The sequence below is a fragment of the Prionailurus viverrinus genome, chromosome C1, assembly GCF_022837055.1.
Source record: "Prionailurus viverrinus isolate Anna chromosome C1, UM_Priviv_1.0, whole genome shotgun sequence".
Classification (NCBI taxonomy): domain Eukaryota; kingdom Metazoa; phylum Chordata; class Mammalia; order Carnivora; family Felidae; genus Prionailurus; species Prionailurus viverrinus.
In genome coordinates this window covers 178,067,835-178,088,818 of record NC_062568.1, presented here as the reverse complement: position 1 = coordinate 178,088,818, position 20,984 = coordinate 178,067,835, and the positions used below count along the sequence as shown (strand labels likewise).

Sequence of the window (20,984 nt, the reverse complement as noted above, 5' to 3'; positions counted from 1 at the left end):
ATCCAAGAAGAGCTGTCATCTAAAGAAAAAAAAAAAGAAAAGGTAGAGTAAGGGGGATTAGGGGAGAGCAGGTCACAGTATCATATAGGGAAATGGGGTAGGTGACATTTTAGTAAGGTCTTGAAAGAGTAAGGGATTTTTGCCATTGTATTGCTGCAGAAAGAGCATTTCAGCTAGAGGGAATAATTAGTGCAATTACTCTAGCTTGTGATCTCCATGTGAAATTAGCCTTTGGAAGGTTTTGGGCGGAGTGAAATAATCTGATTGATGCTTTCACTGTGACTACTTGTGTTGAGAAGAGACTGGGAATAGGAGACAATAGTAAACCAGAGAGAATAGTTAGGAAGCTGTCAAAATAATCTAGGCAAGAGATAAATAACGGATTTATTTCTAACTAAGCAGCACCCTTTATTGACTGAGCGAACACACTTTTGTCCCACTCTACCTTCTCAGTCTTTGTTTTCTTATTTATTTACTCATTCACTTTTTAAATTCAGTATAATTTACAATGTTATAATTGTTTCAGGTATACAATATAGTGATATAACAATTCTAAAAAAATTTTTTTTAATGTTTATTTATTTTTGAGGGAGACAGAGACAGAATGCGAGTGGGTTAGGGGCAGAGAGAGAGGGAGACACAGTATCCAAAGCAGGCTCCAGGCTCCGAACTGTCAGCACAGAGCCTGAGGTGGGGCTTGAACTGTGAGATCATGACCTGAGCCGAAGTCGGACACTCAACCAACTGAGCCACCCAGGCGTCCCATGATACAACAATTCTATACATTACTCCATGCTCATCGCTAATAAAATGCACTCAATCCTCTTCATCTATTTCACCCATCCCTTCACCCACCTCCCCTCTGGTAACCATCAGTTTATTGCCTGTAGTTAAGATTCTGGTTTTGTTTCTCTCTTTTTTTATTCATTTGTTTTGTTTCTTAAATTCCACATATGAGTGAAATCATGTGGCATTTGTCTTTCTCTGATTTATTTCACTTAATATTTTACCCAATAGATCCATCTATGTTATTACAAATGGCAAGATTTCATTATTTTTTTTTTAATTTTTTTTTTTTCAACGTTTATTTATTTTTGGGACAGAGAGAGACAGAGCACGAACGGGGGAGGGGCAGAGAGAGAGGGAGACACAGAATCGGAAACAGGCTCCAGGCTCTGAGCCATCAGCCCAGAGCCCGACGCGGGGCTCGAACTCCCGGACCGCGAGATCATGACCTGGCTGAAGTCGGACGCTTAACCGACTGCGCCACCCAGGCGCCCCTCGATTTCATTATTTTTTATGGCTGAGTAATATTCCATTCTGTATATTCCATTCTGTATATACATATATACACACACACATACACCACATCTTTTTTATCCATTCATCATTCGATGGATACTTGGGTTGCTTTCATATCTTTGCTATTGTAAATAATGCTGCAATAAACATAGGGGTGCATGTATCTTTTTGAATTAGTCTTTTTGTACTCTTTGGGTAAATAGTAGGGAATAACTGGATCATATGGTAATTCTATTTTTAATTTTTTGAGGAACCTCCATACTGTTTTCCACAGTGGCTGCACCAGTTTGCATTCCTATTAACAGTGCACAATGCACAAGGGTTCCTTTTTCTCCACATCCTCACCAACACTTACTGTTTCTTGTGTTTTTGATTTTATCCATTCTGACATGTGTCTGAGGTGGTATCACTTTGATTTTGATTTTCCTTTCCCTGATGATGAGTGATGTTGAGCATCTTTTCATGTGTCTGTTGGCTATCTGTATGTCTTCTTTGGAGAAAGTCTGTTTATGTCTGCTTTTTTAAAAGTTGGGTTATTTTATTTTTTTGGTATTGAGTTGTATCAGTTCTTTATGTATTTTGGATATTAGCTTCTTATCGGATATATCATTTGCAAATAACTTCTCCCATTAAGTAGATTGTCTTTTAGTTTTGTTAATGGCTTCCTTGGCTGTGGAGAAGCTTTTTATTTTGGGGTAGCCTCAGTAGTTTATTTTTGCTTTTGTTTCCCTTGCTTCAGGCGATATATCTAGAAAAGTGTTGCCTTGGCTGATGCCAAACAAATTACTGCCTGTGCTCTCGTCTAGGATTTTTATGGTCTCAGGTCTCAAATTTAGATCTTTAATCCATTTTGAGTTTATTTTTGTGTGTGGTGTAAGAAAGTGGTCCAGTTTCATTCTTTTTTTAATAAACAGTTTTATTATTTTTTAAATATTTATTTTGAGAGAGAGAGAGAAAGGGAGAGACAGAATGGCAAGCAGGCTCTGCAGGGCTCAGTCTCATGAACCATAAGATTGTGACCTGAGCTGAAATCAAGTTGGACGCTTAACCAACTGAGGCACCCAGGCACCTCCAGTTTCATTCTTTTTTATGTAGCTGTCCAGTTTTCCCAACACCACTGTCAAAGAGACTGTCTTTTTCCCATTGTATAATATTGTCTTTTTGTCAAAGATTAATTGACCATATCATCATAGGTTTATTTCTGGGCTTTCTATTGTGTTCCATGGATCTATGTGCCTATTTTTGTGTCAGTACCATACTGTTAAGATTACTACAGCTTTGTATTATATCTTATTAAATGTTGAAATCTGGGATTGTGATACCAGCAGTTTTGTTCTTCTTTTTCTTACATTTATTCATTTTTGAGAGACCGAGAACATAAGCAGGGAAGGGGCAGAGAGAGAGGGAGACAGAATCGGAGGCAGGCTCCAGGCTCTGAGCTGTCAGAGCACAGAGCCCAATGCGGGACTCGAACCCACAAACCATGAGATCATGACCTGAGACGAAGTCGGACGCTTAACCGACTGAGCCACCCAGGCTCCCCTTGTTCTTCATTTTCAAGATTGCTTTGGCTATTCAGGGTCTTTTGTGGTTCCATACAAATACAGGATTATTTCTCCTAGTTCTATGAAAAAAAAAATTTTTTTTAAGATTTTGTTTTTTTAGGGGCATCTGGGTGGCTCACTCAGTTAAACGTCTGACTTCATCTCAGGTCATGATCTTGCAGTTTGTTAGTTCAAGCCCCGTGTCAGGCTCCATGCTGACAGCTCAGAGCCTGGATCCAGCTTCTAATTCTGCGTCTCCCTCTCTGTCTCTGCCCCTCTACTGCTTACTCTGTCTCTCTCTCTCTCAAAAATAAATAAACATTTTAAAAAAATTTTAAAGATTTTATTTTTTAAGTGATCTCCACACCAACATGGGGTCCGAACTCACAGCCCTGAAACCCAAGAGTCACATGCTGTATCTACTGAGCCAGCCCAGCGTCCCTGTTGATATTTTTTATAGGGTTTTATTAAAACTGTGGATTGCTGTGGGTAATATGGACATTTCAGCAGTATTTGTTCTCCCAGTCCATGAACAGGGAACATCTTTACATTATTTTGTGTCATCTTTAATTTCTTTCATCAGTGTTTTATAGTTTGTAGAATACAGGCCTTTTAGGTATTTTATTCTTTTTGGTGCAATTATAAATGGCATTGTTTTCTTAATTTCTCTTTCTGTTACCTCGTTATTAGTGCATAGAAGTGCAACAGATTTCTGTATGTTGTTTTTGTATCCTGTGACTTTATTGAATTCATGTATCCATTCTAGCAGTTTTTTGGTGGACTCTTTCAGGTTTTCTATATATAGTATCATGTCATCTGCAAATAGTGAAAGTTTTACTTCTTCCCTACCAGTTTGGATGCCTTTTTTTCTTGTCTGATTGCTGTGGCTAGGACTTACAGTACTGTGTTGAATAAAAGTGGTGAGAATGGACATCCTGATCTTAGGGGGAAGCTCTCAGTTTTTCATATATGGCCTTTATTATGTTGGGGTACATTCCCTCTAAACCTACTTTGCTAAGGGTTTTTTTTTTTTTTTTATGAATGGATGTTGTGCTTTGTCAAATGCTTTTTCTGCATCTATTGAAATGATCAGATGGTTTTAAACCCTTCTCTTGTTTATGTGATGTGTCAGGTTATTTGATTTGCAAATATTGAGCCACCCTTGCATCCAGAAATAAATCCCACTTGATTGTGGTGGGTGGATTTTTTTAATGTATTGTTGGATTTGATTAGCTAGCATTTTGTTGAGGGTTTTTACATCTATGTTTATCAGAGATATTGACCTGTTTTTTTTTTTGTAGTGTTTTTATCTGGTTTTATCTGTAGTGTTTTTATTTGTAATGCTGACCTCATAGAATGAATTTGCAAGTCTAGCTTTTCAGTCTTTATAGGGATATTATCATGGTTGTGGTTGTTACTCTGAAATAACATCTGGAAGTACTTGACCTTACTTAAATGACCCCAAATTCTTCTATATTTTATTGATCGTACTTAATGAACCAGAAGTGGCCTTTTCCTCATTCTAAATTCTGAAGGGAAGTAGCCATGTGTTAGCCAATTACAGAGTTCTCAAGTTTCTAGGAGCACTTGGACTTGTGGGATTTGGGGTTTGGAGAGGTATAAGGAGCCTGCAGACCATGTATCCTACTCTGTACCCTGTATTGCTTCAGACTGGGAAGCAGACCTCCTAAATGAGTTTATAGCAGCTCCTGCAAGGAGGGAAGCAGGGGTCAGATTTGAATACCTGCTAGTAGATGGAAGGAGGAATTTTTGAAGGCTGGGATCTCTCCAAATATGGCCATAATTCGATGGTATCAAAGAGATGGCACAGCTTTAGTTGTTGCTACCACCATCCACTGAGATGACTGTGTGAAGCTTATAGTATGAAATGTCAGGTCTTGCTCAAGTGACCAAGTGACTGGGATAGTACTGAGCAGCAGTCTGGTTTAACACAGTCTTTGCAATAGGCAACAGAGCATCAGCTCAGGGGGGCGTCTAGGTTTCCTCCCATCAGCTGAGAGTTAGCATGGCTGATTCTGTAAACATCCAGTACTTTTGTCTTACTGGGATGAAGGAATTAAGACCTGTTCTTTATTTTCTAGGATCCTGGGGAAATGGCCAGAGCCTGTTGAAATGGAAAAATTAGCCGGTTCCTTGTTTTGTATCTCAGCTGAGTCATGGCATCTTTACCAGGATGTCTGACCTTTTTTTCCCCTGGCAGCTGTCACAGATTTGCCAATTGAGATTATGTGTACCTTCATAAAAAGGCATGTGGCTTGGAAATATGATCTTTAGTGTTGGGGATTTTATTTTAAATTTTAAATAAAATCATGGCAAATGAAGTTAGAATCAATTATCTGTCCCTGCAGTGCCAAGAGATCTCCATTTTCATACACAAGAAGTTTAAACATAATGGTTTGATATATCTTTCATGTGCCAGGTATACAAGTATCCTCTTTTATTTTAATCCTTGTAACAAAGCATATTCATCCACTCGTTCATTTAACAAGTACATTTTGAGAGCCTGCGATGTGCCAGGCAGTGTTCTAGGAATTGAGGAATACAGCAGTAAGCAAAGCATACACAAGCCCCTGCCTGGCCTCCTAGACATTAGATTCTTTTTTTTTTTTTAATGTTTATTTATTTTTGAGACAGAGAAAGAACACAAGCAGGGGAAGGGCATAGAGAGAGGGAGACACAGAATCTGAAGCAGGCTCCAGGCTCTGAGCTGTCAGCACAGAGCCTAACCCGGGGCTTGAACCCATGAACTGTGAGATCATGACCTGAGCCAAAGATAGATGCTTAACCGACTGAGTCACCCAGGCTCCCCTAGAAATTAGACTCTAATAGGAAGAGAGATAGGGGTGCCTGGGTGGCTCAGTCGGTTGAGCGTCAGACTTTAGCTCAGGTCATCTCTCAGTTGAGGAGTTTGAGCCCTGTGTCACGTTCTGTGCTGACAGCTCAGAGCCTGGAACCTGCTTCGGATTCCATGCCTCCCTCTCTCTCTGCCCCTCCCCCTTTCTCTGTCTCAAAAATAAATAAATATTAAAAAAAATTTTTTTTATTTAATGGGAAGAGAGACAGCAAACAATATGTGCAAAATATATAGTATGTTAGATAGTGGTAAGTTCTGTTGAGAAAATACATTGTGAAAGGGAGATAGAGAGTTTGGGGAGGAGATTACATTTTAAATAGAATGACTCGGGGAAAATTCATTGAGAAGACTGCACTTGAGGAAAGACAGAAGGAGGTGAGGGTTCAAGCCATGAGGCTATCTGAGCAAACATAGGCAAAGGAAATATCATTTGTAAAGGTTTGGCATACTCTAAGGAAAGGGAGGAGGCCCATGTATCTGGAATAGAGTGAGTAAAAGGGAGAGAGGAAATGGAGATCCAGACCACATAAAGCTGCTATAAGAGCATTGACTTTTACTCTCAGTGAGACAGGGAGAATTTTAAGCAGAAGAGTAACTTTGATACTGCTTATATTAAAAAATTTAGGGTGTACCTGGGTGGCTCAGTCAGTTGAGCATCCAACTTCGGCTCTGATCTTGTCCTTGTGGTTCCTGAGTTCAAGCCCCACATCAGGCTCACTACTGTCAGCACAGAGCCTGCTTCAGATCCTGTGTTCCCCTCTCTCTGCCCCTTGCCTGCTTGTGCTCTCTCAAAATAAATAAAAAACATTATAAAAAATTTTTTTCTTAGAACTTTATTGAGGTATGATTGAAGCATAATAGATTATACATGTTTAAAGCATATAATTTGATGGGTTTTGATATGTGGATACATCTGTGAACCCATTATGACAGTCAAGATAACCTATCTATAAGTCCCCCAAATTTCCTCATGCCTCTTTATAATCCCTCCTTTGCCTCTGGACAGGCAACCATTAATCTGCTGTCACTGTAGATTAGTTAGCATTTTCTTAAATTTTATATAAATGGAATCATTCAGTATGTACTCTTTTATGTCTGGCTTCTTTTTACTTTCAGCCTATTTTGTGATCTATCCACTTTGTGAATCAGTAGTTCATTCCTTTTTATTGCTGAGTAGTTGTCTACTATATGGGTGTATTATGATTTATCATTCATGTCAGTGGATATTTGAGGTAGTTTCTAGGTTTGGCTGCCACAAATAATAAACAGCATATAGTTTGGTCCCGCTATTTTGTCCAATCTGACAGTGTATGTATAGTACACTTTTACTTTATGTGGTTATTGGTATAATTGGCTTAAGTCTATTATCTTGCTATTTGTTTTCTTTTTGGTCCTGCTGTACTTGTTTTTTCCTTTCTCCTTTTTCTGCCTTTTTTTGGATTGAGTATATTTTATGATTTCATTTTATTTTCTTTGTTGTCTTATTAACTATACTTTTTTTGGTAGTTGCATTAGTGTTTAGATATAAAATTTTGACTTGTCGCAGTTTACCTTCAAGTAGTATATCACTTCACATTTAATGTAAGAGCCTCACAATGGTACACTTCCATTCTTCCCTCCCAGCCTGTGTGCTGTGGCTGTCCCACATTTTATATCTACATATGTATGTAAAGCCCACAGTAAATTATATTTCCTTTAAAACTCAATTATCCTGTAAAGAGATATAAAAATAAAAACAAGTGATTTATATTACCCGCATATTCGCAATTTCTGGTGCTTTTCTTTCCTTTGTGTAGATCCAGATTTCTATCTGGTGTCATGTCCTTCTCCCTGAAGGCCTTTCTTTAATATTTATCATAGTAAAGGTCTGTTGGTAATGAATTAGTTCTTCTTTTATATGTATAAAAAAGTCTTTATTTTGACTACCTTTTTGAGAGATATTTTTGCTTGGTATTAAATTCTGGGTTCAGTACTTTAAGGTGTTTCTTTACCGTCTTCTGTCTTGCATCTTTTTCTAATGAGAAATCTGTTGTCATTGTTATTTTTGTGCTTCTGTGTATTACATAATTTTTCTATGTGGTGCTATTAAGATTTTATCACTGGTTCTAAGTAATTTGATTATGATGTACACTGGTTACTCATGTTTCTATTTTTTTTAAGTTTATTTATTTATTTATGAGAGAATGAGCACAGGAGGGACAGAGAGGAAGAGAGAGAATCCCAAGTAGGCTCCATGCTGTCAGCGTGGAGCCTGATATGGGGCTCAATCCCACAAACCAGGAGATCATGACCTGACCCAAAATCAAGAGTTGGACACTTAACTGACTGAGCCACCGAGGCGCCCCACCTCATGCTTCTTGTGCTTGGGGTTCATTGAGCTTCTTGGATCTGTGAGTTTATAATTATCATCAAATTTAGAAATTATTCAGCAGTTATTTCTTCAAATATTTTTTATGTCCCTCCCTCCCTTTTAGAGACTCTAATTACTCATCTAGTCTTCTTAAAGTTGTCCCACTGCTCACTTTTGCTCTTTCCATTTTTAAAAATTCTCTTTCCTCTGTTTCATTTTGCATAGTTTCTCTTGCTATGCTCACATTCGCTAATCTTTTCTTTTGCAGTGCTTCATCTCTGTTAGTGCCATCCAGTTTAATTTTCATCTGAGACTGTTAATCTCTAGAAGTTTTTTTGTGTGTTTTGTAAATGTCATCTATAATCTCTCCTTTACATGTTCATACCTTCCTATACCTTATTGAAAATATGAAATATATTTATAATAACAGTTTTAATATTCTGTTAATTCTATCATCTGTGTCATTTCTGGGTCTATTCATTTCCCCCTTAATTATGGGTCATATTTTCCTCCTTTTTACCATGCCTAGTAATTTTTTATTATATATACAACTATGAATTTTAGCTTATATGCTGAACATATTCCTTTTTTTTTTTTAATTCCATTTAGTTACCATACAATGTAATAATAGTCTCGGGTATACAATTGAATGATTTCAATGTTTCCATACAGTGCCTGCTACTCATTACAAGTGCTCTCCTTAATCCCCATCACATATTTAACCCATCCCCCCACCCACCTCTTCTCTGGTAACCATCAGTTCTCTACAGTTAAAAATCTGTTTCTTGGTTTTCTTCTCTTTTTTTTCTTTTTCCCCTCTATGTTCGTTTGTTTTGTTTCTTAAATTCCACACATGAGTAAAATCATATGATATTTGTCTGACTTATTTTGCTTGGTATAATACTCTGTAGCTCCATCCACATCATTAGAAATGGCAAGATTTCATTCTTTTTTTATGGCTGAATAATATTCCATTGTGTATATATACACTCACACATATACACACCACATCTTCTTTATCCATTCATCAGTCAATGGACATTTGGGCTCTTTCCATAATTTGGCTGTTGATGATGATGCTATTAACATTGGGGTGCATATATCTCTTTGAATTAATATTTTTGTGTCCTTTGGGTAAATACCTAGTAGTGCAATTGCTGGATTATAGAGTAGTTCTATTTTTTAACCTTCTGGGGAATCTCTATACTGTTTTTGAGTGGCTACACCAGTCTGCATTCCCACTAACAGTGTGAGAAAATTCCCCTTTCTCTGCATCCTCATCAACACCTGCTGTTTCTTGTGTTATTAATTTTAGCTGTTTTGACTGGTTTGAGGTGATATCTTACTGTAGTTCTGATTTGTATTAATTTGATGATGAGTGATGTTGAGCATCTTTTCATATGTCTGTTAGCCATCTGGATGTCTATTCATGTAGAAAAAATTTCTTTGGAAAAAATGTCTATTCATGTCTTCTGCCCATTTTTTAACTGGATTATTTTTGGGGGAGGGTGTTGAGTTTTATAACTTCTTTATATATTTTGGATACTAACCCTTTATCAGGTATGTCATTTTTTATTACTTTCCATATTTTTGAGCCTTGTTCTGGGACACAGTTAAGTTACTTGGAAATAGTTTGATCTTTTTAAGGATTGCTTTTAAGCTTTGTTAGGTAAGACCAGAGTAACATTTGGGACTAATATTTTCTTGCTGCTGTACCATGAATTACCAGGTTTTCTCCTTCTGACTGGTAGGAACACAAACTATTCCTAACCCTATGTATACACTGAGGAATTTTCACCTCCTTCTCTTGGGTAGTTTTTTCAATTCAGGGACACTGACAGGCCCTGTGCAGGTCACGTCCTCCCTGCACTGTTGCTGGGAGGTCTTTTCAGATAGTAACCTCAGGTAATCCCTTCTCTTAGCGATCACTGTCCTGAATTACTACTTGTCCAATGTCTGAAAATTTTTTTTTTTTTAATTCAGCTTATTAGTTATATAAGGTGAGAGGGTAAATATATTATTTGTTATTCCATCATGATTGGAAGTGGAAGTCTTTTCTGATTTATATTTTAAAGGGTGTTTTGTTAAGAATAGATGACAAGGGAACAAGAGTGGAAACACGAATACCAGTGAGGAAGCTATTTTACTTAATTCAAATAAAAGATGATGGTAGCTTGGTCCAAGGTGGTAATGGTGAAAGAAGTAAGAAATGATCAGAATTTGGATATATTTTGATGTTAAGGCCGACAAAATTTATGATGGGTTGATATATAAAAGAAAGAGAAAAGTCCAGAATGACACATAAGGTTTATATTATCTTCATTTTATATTTTAGAACACCAGAGCATGAGAATTTATGAGGCTTGTTCAAGGTCAAACAGCCAATCTCAAACTCAGATCTTCTAATTGCAAAGTCCTATCTCTTTCTAGTGTACCACAGTGACACTAAGACTGTGAGTAGGATAAGCCACAAGTGCTAAGGGGGTGCGAGGAAGAGAAACATTTTTCTGCTTGAAAGAATAAAGGAAAATTCACATAAAACCTAATCTGAGCTCATACTTTCTAAAAATTGGGTAAAACTGAGTAAGTCAAGGAGGGAAGGGTAACTGTTGAGGGAATAGTGACCTGAAGTACAGAAGTCTCTGAGATATCTTTCTACTCAGGATTCCTTTGATCTGGGTAAGCTTTTCAATGGTCAGTATAATTTCCTATGTACATTCTGTAAAATGTCTCATGTTCAGAACTTGAAGGGTCTAGAGTTTATTTTCTTGAGAATATTTAGATCTTACTTGCCCTTAGAACAAGAGATTGAATAAGCATAGGTATGATTCTTTTTAAGAAAACCCAAAATACAAAACCTTACCTAAGATCCTTAATTTCAAAAAAAAAATCTTTTTGTTTAAATGCTTATTCGTTTTTGACAGACAGAGAAAGAGAAACAGAGCATGAGTGGGGAAGAAGCAGAGAAAGAGGGGAGACATAGAATCCAAAGCAGGCTCCAGGCCCTGGGCTGTCAGCACAGAGCGTGATGTGGGGCTTGAACCCACAAACCAAGAGATCTTGTTCTGAGCCAAAGTTGGACACCTAACTGACTGAGCCACCCAGGTGCTCCCCAAAAAAAAATTCTTAAAAAAATTTTTTTTAGGTTTATTTAGTTTGAGAAGGAGCACGTGCATGTGTGCACAAGTGTGCACGTGAGCTAGGGGGAGAGGTGGGCAGAGAGAGGGAGGGAATCCTAAGCAAGCTCTGCTCCCTCAGCGCAGAGCTGGGCGTGGGGCTCGATCTCACAACCATGAGATCATGACCTGAGCTGAAGTCAAGAGTTGGATGCTTAACTGACTGAACCACCCAGGTGCCCCCAAAATTCTTTACAGTAGGGTTAATTTGAATGACTGTGGTAAGGAGTCCAAATTATATTCCACGTATGATGGGAAGCCATTGGGGTTTTAAAACAAGGAATTCACATAATTTCATCTATGGTTTTTAAAATATTACTATGGCTGAGGTGAAGAATAGACTGGTAGGGGCAGGGGAATGAGTAAGAAGAACAAAAGTGGAAGGAAAATCATTTAGGAATCTTTTATAGAGTTTGGGGCACCTGGGTGGCTCAGTCAGTTAAGCATCCGACTTCAGCTTAGGTCACAATCTCACAGTTTGTGAGTTCAAGCCCTGCATCAGACCCTTTGCTGACAGCTCAGAGCCTGCTTCGGATTCTGTGTCTCCCTCTCCCTCTGTTCCTCCCTCCCTCCCTCGCTCCCCCCACTCTCAAATAAACATTAAAAAAAATTTTTTTTAAATATCTTATAGACTTTAACTGAAGTAGTGGTAGTATTGGAAATAGAACGGCTTGGACACAGGATATATTTTTAGGGTATAATTCCACAGAACTTGCTGGTTGTTTAGGATGTGGGTGTGAAGAAAAGAGAATAAGCAACGATTCATAGGTTTTTGCCTAAGCATCTGGAGGAATGGTGATTCCATACAATGAGATAGTACAATGTAGGGAGGAGTAGCAGATTTTAGAAATTCAAGAGCTCTGTTGTGGAAGTGTGAGTTTGAGATGCCTTTTAAGGCATCCAGTTGGAGATGTCAAATAGGCACTTGAATATATGAGTCTTGCACTCACAGGAGAGAGCACAGAGTCAGCAATAAAATGCTGGGTATCATCAACATCAAAGATTTAAAACTGGAAAACTGGAAAAAAATCATTTAGGGAGTGTGTATAGGTAGAGAAAAAAGATATTTCACATCTGAGCCTCAGTACTAAATTATTTAGAGGTCAGGAAGAGAAGGAACAAGTAAAGGAGAATAAAATATGAGCAGCTAGTGAGAGGAAGAAAACCAGGAAATCATCAGGTCCCAGAAACTAAACAAAGAAAAGTATCTCAGGAAGAGTTACACATATTAGGTTGAACAAAAGAAGCCAAACACACACAAAAATACATGGTGTACAATTCTAATTATAGGAGATCCAGTAAAACAAAATTAATAACATGGTGATAGAAGAAAGTAGTTGAGGGACGAGGGGGTTGACTGGAAAAGGGTCACATGGGAATTTCTGGGGTAATAGAATATTTCTGTCTTTTGTTTTGGATGTTATATGGATGTATATAATTGTCTTATTGAACAGAACACTTAAGATCTATATATTTTATTGAATGCAAATTATATCCCAATTTTTTTTTTTTTAAAGAGAGAGTTGAAACTGCAAATGATGTTGAGAGGTTACATGAAATGAGGGTCAAAATCACTGGTGATTTTGATAACAGTGGTTTTAATGGCAAAGATGGGGATGACTGTTTAGAATGGACTAACAAGACAATAGGAAATGAAGGTGTGAAAGTGACAAGTACAGAATTACCTACATGGACTCTTTCCTAAACAGGGGAGGAAAGAACTGCACAAGTCAGGGAAGTCTGTGAAAGATTTTCTTTTTATTTTCTTTCTTAAAAAAAATTTTTTTTTTAATGTTTATTTATTTTTGAGACAGAGAAAGAGCCTGAGTGGGGAGGGGCAGAGAGAGAGAGGAATACAGAATCCAGAGCAGGCTCCAGGCTCTAAGCTGTCAGCACAGAGCCTGATGCGGGGCTCGAACCCATGAACCGTGAGATCATGACATCAGCCGAAATTGGACGCTTAACTGACTGAGCCACCCAGGCACCCCTCTTTTTATTTTCTTGAGATTGAAGAAATGACAGCATGTTTTTATGATGATGAGAATGGTTCAGTAGGAAGTAGAAATTCATGGCATAGGAGAGGGAGGGCAGTGGAGGTGCAGACTTCTTAAGGAGGAGATTCAAGGAGTTGCCTTCAATAGGAGTATGGCCTTCCTTCTGCTGTTGTAGATAAGAAATGAGTATATGGGTACAAATTTAGGTTGGTGGATTTGTAGAGCAGGAATATGAAATATTTTTGTGGGTTTTTTTTTAATCTTTATTTATTTTTGAGAGAGAACGTGTGAGCAAGGGAGGAGCAGAGAGAGAGAGGAGACACAGAATCTGAAGCAGGCTCCAGGCTCTGAGCTGTCAGCACAGAGCCTGAACCAGGGCTCAAACTCACAAACCGTGAGATCATGACCTGAGCCGAAGTTGGACACTCAACTGACTGAGCCACCCAGGCGCCCCTTGTGTTGTTTCTTTTTACACCCAGTTGGATAAAAAGCAAAGTCAGCATATGAGGATGAGATTTGGGGAAGGAGTACTAGAGGTTTGGAGAGAAGGTGCAAATTAGTTGTCTTGGAGAGAGAGAGAGAGAGAGAGAGAGAGCGAGAGCGAGAGCGAGCACACATTGCCTAGGTGACTGTAGTATGGTTAATGAGACCCACTTGATATTTATCATCATAAATATAAAGAGACAGTAGCCAGCATGACTTTGGATTTTTCTTTAGTCATCTTCAGCTGCCTGAGTGCGGTTGTAAAATAGATGGAAAGCTGGGTTTGAAAGTGTTGGGATTTCACCAGGACTGTGGTGTCGTGTGTGTGTGTTGGGCCAAGTTTTAATTAGAACTAGAATTTAAAGTGATTTTTGAACAAAGAAGTTGAGAATATAGGGAGTTTGCTGACGACAGAATGAGTTCATGGGAGGCACAGTGTAAGCTTTTTTGTTGGAAGATCAGAGAATAGAGGGAGACTGTGTCAAATTGAGAAAGCGAAGCTTGGAGATATGATGGTGACTGAGATAATGAGGGCTGTAAGACATGATTAGATTCGTCCTCATAGTTTCTTAGGAAAGAGTATTTATTATTTCTAATCATAATTGCATTCTTGAGATTGATCTCAATCCTTTCAGTAGTTTCTCCTCACATTTCCGATAGTTTTTTATGACCGTCTACCAGTCCTACAGAGTCTGGCTGTGACCTACCCCCATAGCCTTTATAAGCTATTCCTTTTCCTGTCATTCTCCCCTCCTGTCACCCACTTTACTATTTTTTGAACATTCTACCCCTTCCCTCCACTCCTCTATCTTTGTCTTTCTTCAAGCAGTACACCAGTTTGAGGACAGAAACTTTCTCTTGTTTCTTGTTGCTTCCCTAGCATCTAGAACACTGTCTGGTGCAAAGTAGGTATTTGGTAAATATTTGGATGAATATAAATGGCAAGCTTCCCAAATTGCCTTTCAAATAAATTTATATACAGTTTTCATTGGCAGGTACAGCATAAGGTGGGTTTTCATCATGCTTTGTTTTTCTCCCAACTACAAGAAAAAGCCTCAGGCATTAACATGTAATGGAAAGAGTTTTTAGAAGGAACCCAGGCCTGTTCTAAAATTTATGGTGAAATGAAAGTATTACTTCATTCAGTGATTAAGCAGTTTTTAAGAAATAAATTTCACAGGTTAAGTTAATGGTTTTATTTTTATGGCAAGAACATTAATTTTTATGAGATATGAGAATGTGACTTGTATTTTTTGTTTTCTAAATCAAATTTACCATGATCATTCTTCTTTAGAAACTATTTAAGACATGGTTGTTACCTTTAGAGGAGCTCCTTGTGTTTTCTTGGGAAGCAAAATCTAAACATTGGAAAAGTGCAGTAGTAATACAAAAGTCAAGACGGTGACAAATTATTATAAGGTGGAACACAATGAATTATGAAATCTTTCTGGGGCAAACTGGATTTGCTGACCTGGTTCAGTTGAAAGTGGTATACTGCTCAGCTCATGTAATGGTGTCACCCTTTTGTTCTTCAATAGCCATTTAAGTTCCTTGAGCCCAAGGTGGGCCCCTGTTATAACTGACATTTGTGTTTTCATTGCAGTTGTCGGACAAGTAACCGTAAGAGTTTGATTGTGACCTCTAGCACATCACCTACACTACCACGGCCACACTCACCACTCCATGGCCACACAGGTGAGTGCTTGAAGGTTAAGAAAGGTGGAATGATAAAAAGGACAGGCAGAATGAAAAGAGTGGTCAGTGACGCCTGATTTCTTTCCTACTTCTCACTTTGTGTAGTTCAGCACATCACATTGTCATTTCATGTGGCTGACTGAGGCATACAGAATTCATGGGCATGCTTTCTATGGGAGAATGTGTTCAGTCTGTTTTTGACTTAGGTGTTTCTTGCCTTAACCTGCCACCTTTTCTTTTGGTCTTGTACATATCTTGGGGCCAGGTATGTATCCTGGGTTCATGGCCTCTGTTCTGGTATACTGAGAGTGTGTTACGATTCTAGTCATCTGGGGCCTTGTGAAGAGGGCTTCATTAACATTTTGTCCTACCATGGCCAAGGGGAAGTCCTCACAAAGATGGTTTTCTGCTTCATGGAAATCCTGATAACTTTCTCTCTGTTAGAATAGGATTCAACAGGGGCACCTGAGTGGCTCAGTCGGCTAAGTGTCTGACTTTGGCTCAGATCATGATCTCATGGATTGTGAGTTTGAGCCTTGTGTCGGGCTCTGTGCTGACAGCTCAGAGCCTGGAACCTGCTTTGGATTCTGTATCTCCCTCGTTGTCTGCCCCTCCCCTGCTTATGCTCACTCTCTCTCTCTCTCTCAAAAATAGACATTAAAAATTTTTTTAAATAAACTCATAAAAAATAGAAAAGGAGTCAACAAAAGTGAGAGGAATAGTTACGTTGGTATTGATTTCACATACTGAAATTGAAGCAAATGATCTCATGTATTCAGACATGTATCTCACTCCTTTTGGAATGTGAGCTCCTCTAGCCAGTATGAGGACTGATTTATTTACCTATGACTGAGGAATATAAAAAAATTATAAGGCAGAAGACTTCATTTGAGTTAGACATATATTTTAGCCTAGACATGTATTTTTGCATCCCAGGGGAGCGTTTGCTAAAGGGGTTGCTGCACGGTTAAACACTGTTCGTTGCTACATTATTTACAGTGGAAATTCCAGACCTAGGGGTAATGGAAATGGAGCAGGCTTGAAACTGTGGGAAGCCACTTAGAGCTTGCTGCCTGGGTTTGGTAAGCCATGGGCCTTGTCAGTCTTTGGGCAATAAAAGAGTACCAAAGCGGGACACCTGGGTGGGTCAGCGGTTAAGTGTCTCTCTGACTTCGGCTCAGGTCATGATCTCACAGTTCGTGAGTTCAAGCCCTCACTGCTGTGAGCACAGAGCCTGATTCAGATCCTCTGTCCCCCTCTGTCTGCCCCTCCCCTCTGTCTGCCCTTCCCCTGCTTGTGCTCTTTCAAAAATAGAAATAAACAAATGAACTATTGGGACCTCATAAAAATAAATAGCTTCTGCACAGCGAAGGAAACAATCAGCAAAACTAAAAGGCAACCAACAGAATGGGAGAAGATATCTGTAAATGACATATCAGGTAAAGGGTTAGTATCCAAAATCTATAAAGCACTTACCAAACTCAACACCCAAAAAACAAATAATCCAGTGAAAAAAATGGGCAAAAGACATGAATAGACACTTTCCCAAAGAAGACATCCAGATAGCTAACAGACACAGGAAAAGATGCTCAACATCACTCATCATCAGGGAAATACAAATTAAAACCACAATGAAATACCACCTCACACCAGTCAGAATGGCTGAAATTGACAACTCAGGGAGCAACAGATGTTGGCGAGGATGCAGAGAAAGAGAATCTCTTTTGCACTGCTGGTGGGAATGCAAACTGGTACAGCCACCCTGGAAAAGGAGTATGGAGGTTCCTCAAAAAATTAAGAATAGAACTACCTTATGACCCAGCAATTGTACTGCTAGGTATTTATCCAAGAGATACAGGTGTGCTGTTTCAAAGGGGGACATGCACCCCAATGTTTATAGCAGCACTATCGACAATAGCCAAAGTATGGAAAGAACCCAAATGTCCATTGACAGCTGAATGGATGAAGATGTGGTGAATATATATACAATGGAGTATTACTCGGCAATCAAGAAGAATGAAATCTTGTCATTTGTAACTCTGTGGATGGAACTAGAGGGTATTATGCTAAGTGAAACTAGTCAGAGAAAAACAAATATCATAAGACTTCATTCATACGAGGAATTTAAGATACAAAACAGATGAACATAAGGGAAGCAAAAATAATACAAAAACAAGGAGGGGGACAAAACATAAGAGACTCTTACAGAGAACAAACTGAGGGTTGCTGGAGGGGTTTGGGGTGGGGAGATGGGCTAAATGGACAAGGGGCATTAAGGAAGACACTTGTTGGGATGAGCACTGGGTGTTATACATAGGAAATGAATCACTGGAATCTACTCCTGAAATCATTATTGCACTGTATGCTAACTAACTTGGATATTAAAAAAAAAAAAAAAAAAAAAAAAAGGCTTAAAGGATTCACAAGTTGAAATGAAATGAAATTTTCCTGGAAAATATTTTAAGTGTTTGTAAATTGTCCACAGAGCATAGGGCAATATTTCAACTAAGGATGTATGTTTAGGAATTGAAAGAGAATTAAAAAAAAATAGCATAAAAGTACAGATTACAATAGAAAAAAAATAGAAATAAACATTAAAAAAACAAACAAAAACCACAGCAGTGAAACAGCTCGTCATCAAGCCAGATAAGACAGACCTGTTTCACTTGGGTTTGTCTCTTTTCTCACAGTTTACTGTGTCTTTGGAGGAAGGAAAATGAGGGTGCATGTGGAGTAGTTGTCTAAGTACAATGAGAGTCTTGTGGTTCTGAAATTGATTTTTGTCCTTGGGACAAAGGTCTCACTTTACTGGGCTCAAATCCAGCTGTTCAGTGTGCTCATGGCCCTTCTCCAGAAATCAATAAAACTCTCAAACACTAACTCTCATATTAGAAGACACCACAAGAGCACAGGGGGGACCAGGGAATTGGAGGCATACTGAGCCTGTAAAGTAAAGCTCTCATTGTGTTTGGGTATGTTCCCCCTCAAATTGACTGGATTATGTGCACTCTACACTGGAACTTTGTAAAAACGGCATATATCTCTGACCTGGCCTTTTCATCTATAGAAATAAATTTAGCTTGTATAGACCTTATACATTATTTCATAACTATAATATGAATTCTGCGCATGTTACTAGTGCCTGCTCCTCTCTGAGATGATTGTCTCTTTATTTAGATTCCTGGCAGTTCAGGACTAAATCTTCCCTATTCAAGTGGCTTTGATTGAGAACATCATCTGCTCTTTTCAGCCTGCCTAGGGCTGTAGACTCTAGCTTTGAGTTAATACATGTAACATAGTTTGTACTCCATAAATGTGACCTGTCATCATCATCATCTCTCCCCAGATCACTGTAGAAAATCCAGGTGGGCCTCAGACCCAGGGAAGAATTGACTTAAAAGCCCAATTCATGGCTGTAGACTCTCTACTTACCTAGATGTTGAGAAAAGCAGCACTGATTGTTCCATGCAAATCAAACTTCACATTAGATTATATCCTCCAGTCTTAATACATCGTGATATTTGGGTCCACAGGATATCCTAAGACCCTTCAACTTTAATTTTAAGTCTGGAATCTGTTGAGTAATGTGAGGCCTGTTGACTTGAAAGTAGGTCTATTTATTCCATACAGTTCAATTTATTATTAAATACTTACTATGTGTAAGTAGATTATAACTACTACAAGGTCAGTTTAGTAGGTACTTAGTAATTCTGGAAATAGAACCTTCCTAGTTCGTTGTTGTTGTTTAATTAATAAACTTTGTTTTTTAGAGCAGTTTCTGGGCTTACAGCAAAATTGAGCAGAAAACACAGAGAGTTCTCATATACCCTGTCCCATAGCATATAGCTTCCCCCACTATCAATATCCTGCACCAGAGTGGTATATTTGTTAAAATTGATTAACCTACACTGGCACATCATTATCCCTCAAACTCCATAATTTACATTAGAGTTCACTCTTGGTGTTGTACATGACATGTATCTGTCATTGTATTATCACAGAGAATAGTTTCACTGATGTAAAAACTCCCTGTGCTCTGCCTTTTCATCCCTCCCTACCTCTAACCCCTGGCATCCACTAATCTTTTCACTGTTGCCATAGTTTTGCCTCTTCCAGAATGTCATATAGTTGGAATAATATAGTATGAGACCTTTTCAGATTTTAAGAGTCCTTCATGTCTTACCATGCCTTGATAGCTCATTTCTTTTTAGCACTGAGTAATAATATTCCATTGTCCAATGTACCACAGTTTATTAACCCATTCACCTACTGAAGGATATCTTGGTGGCTTCCAAATTTGGCAATTATGAATAAAGTTGTTATAAACATCTGTGTGCAGAGTTTTTGTGGACATAAGTTTTCAGTTCATTTGGATAAATACCAAGGAGCTTGATTGCTGGAACATGTGGTTAAGGGTATGTTTAATTTTGTAAGAAACTGCCAAACTATCTTCCAAAGTGTCTGTACTATCTTGCGTTCCCACCAGCAGTGAGTTAGAGTTCCCGTTGCTCCACATCTTCACCAACATTTGATGTTATCAGTGTTTTGGACTTAGGCTATTCTAATAGGTTTGTAGTGATATCTCGTTTCAATTTGCATATCCCTAATGGCATATGATGTTGAACATCTTTTTATGTTTATTTTGAGAGAGAGGGAACTAGTGAGCGCCTGCACAAGCAGGGGAGGGGCAGAGAGACAGGGAGAGACAGAATCCCAAGCACACTCCACATTGTTAGTGCAGAGCCTGACGCGGGGCTCAGTCTCTTGATTGGTGAGATCATGACCTGAGCCGATATCAAGAGTCGGACATTTAACCAACTCAGCCACCCAGGTGCCCCTGAACATCTTTTCATATGCTTACTTGTCATCTTCTTTGGTGACGTGTCTGTTCACATTTTTTGCTTGTTTTTTAATCAGGTTGTTTTCTTATCATTGATTTAAGTGTTCTTTGTATTATTTTGGATCACAGTCTTTTATCAGAGGCCTTTTGCAAACCTGTTCTCCTAGTCTTTGGCTTGTTGCCTTATTCTTTTTTGCATAGCAGAAGCTTTTAATTTTAATTTTAATGAAAACCCAACTTAATTGTTTCTTTCATGGATCATGCCTTCGGTGTTGTGCCTAAAATGTCATTGCCATAGCCAGGGTCATCAAGGTTTAGGTCTGTGATACATTTGAGTTTTTATGAAGGTCTATATCTATTCTTTTTTTTTTTTTTTTTTTTGCTTGTGCATGTCCACTTGTTCCAGCACTATTTGTTGAAAAGATTGTGTTTTTTTTTTAATTTGTTTTGTTTTGTTGCTTTTGCTCTTTTGTCAAAGATCAGTTTACTGTATTTATGTGGTTTTGTTTCTGCCTGTCTGTTCTGTCTCTATATTGTTCCATTAATCTGTCTTTCCTTTATCTAGCACCACACAGTCTTGATTACCACAGCTTTATAGTAAGTCTTGAAGTTGGATAGCATTAGTTCTTCAACTTTGTTCTTTTTCTTCAATATTGAGTTGGCTATTTTTGGGTCTTTTGCTTCTCTATATAAACTTTAGAATCAGTTTCTCAACGTCCACAAAA

The 20,984-nt window shown here is 38.4% G+C and overlaps 1 protein-coding gene across 5 annotated transcripts in view; it reads left to right on the top strand.

Annotated features, from left to right (window-relative positions):
• The window catches only part of MAST2 (microtubule associated serine/threonine kinase 2), a 220,881-nt gene that overhangs the window by 146,357 nt on the left and 53,540 nt on the right, over positions 1 to 20,984 (top strand). For all 5 annotated transcript variants that reach the window (XM_047869664.1, XM_047869667.1, XM_047869663.1 and 2 more), the window contains exon 5: positions 15,328 to 15,419. In XM_047869664.1, the coding sequence (XP_047725620.1) occupies positions 15,328 to 15,419 (92 nt within the window). The remainder of the gene's footprint in view (positions 1 to 15,327; positions 15,420 to 20,984) is intronic.